This window comes from Chelonoidis abingdonii, chromosome 4, assembly GCF_003597395.2.
Source record: "Chelonoidis abingdonii isolate Lonesome George chromosome 4, CheloAbing_2.0, whole genome shotgun sequence".
In the NCBI taxonomy this organism is placed as follows: domain Eukaryota; kingdom Metazoa; phylum Chordata; order Testudines; family Testudinidae; genus Chelonoidis; species Chelonoidis abingdonii.
Window position 1 is genome coordinate 962,329 of NC_133772.1, and position 790 is coordinate 963,118.

Consider the following 790-nt stretch of genomic DNA (forward strand, 5'->3'; position numbering starts at 1 on the left):
GAGGTCGGGTGGGGGACCGGCAGCCTGGACACTGGGGTTCTAGCCCAGCTCAGGGGGAGGTCGGGTGGGGGACCGGCAGCCTGGACACTGGGGTTCTAGCCCAGCTCAGGGGGAGGTCGGGTGGGGGACCGGCGGCCTGGACACTGGGGTTCTAGCCCAGCTCAGGGGGAGGTCGGGTGGGGGACCGGCAGCCTGGACACTGGGGTTCTAGCCCAGCTCAGGGGAGATCGGGACGGGGAGCCTGGGAGCCCAGAGGCTGGATTCTATCCCACCTAGGGCAGGAGGTCAGAAGGAGGGAAGGGCTGGGAGCCAGGACTCCTGGGTTCTACCCCCACAAGAGCTCGGCGCTTACCTCATTGGACTGCTTCCCGCTGTACGACATCTTCTTGATGGCCACCACCTCGTTGTTGCGCATGTCGCGTGCCTGCCAGGCAGACAGGAGTCAGAGCAGGCTGGCCAGGGGGAGCCCCACAGGGGACAAACCCTCCCAGCCAGCCCGGGGTGAGGGAGGAACCCCATGGAGAACAGGGGCGGGGGGTGGAGCAGGGGCCCAGAAAAGAGGAAGGGGCATTTCCAGGAGTGGTGAGGGGGCAGGGCCAGGGAAGCGGGCGTGGCCAGGTGCAGTGAGGGGAAGTTGCCAGGCAACAGAGCATTGCCAAGGGGGCATTGCCAGGAACAGTGAGGGGGCAGGGCCAGGGAAGGGGGCATTGCCAAAGTAGGGAGCTTTGTCAGGAGTGGTGAGGGGGCGGGGCCAGGGAAGGGGTCATTGCCAGGCAAGGGGGCGTTGCCA

The 790-nt window shown here is 67.0% G+C and overlaps 1 protein-coding gene across 1 annotated transcript in view; it reads right to left on the minus strand.

The window, feature by feature from the left end:
* Positions 1–444, minus strand: part of LOC116832398 (serine/threonine-protein kinase TAO2-like) — a 32,679-nt gene extending 32,235 nt beyond the window's left edge. Inside the window, exon 1 of the mRNA XM_075064623.1 lies at positions 353–444. Within this exon, the coding sequence (XP_074920724.1) occupies positions 353–415 (63 nt within the window). The 5' untranslated portion in view covers positions 416–444. The remainder of the gene's footprint in view (positions 1–352) is intronic.
* Positions 445–790: the final 346 nt, after the last annotated feature.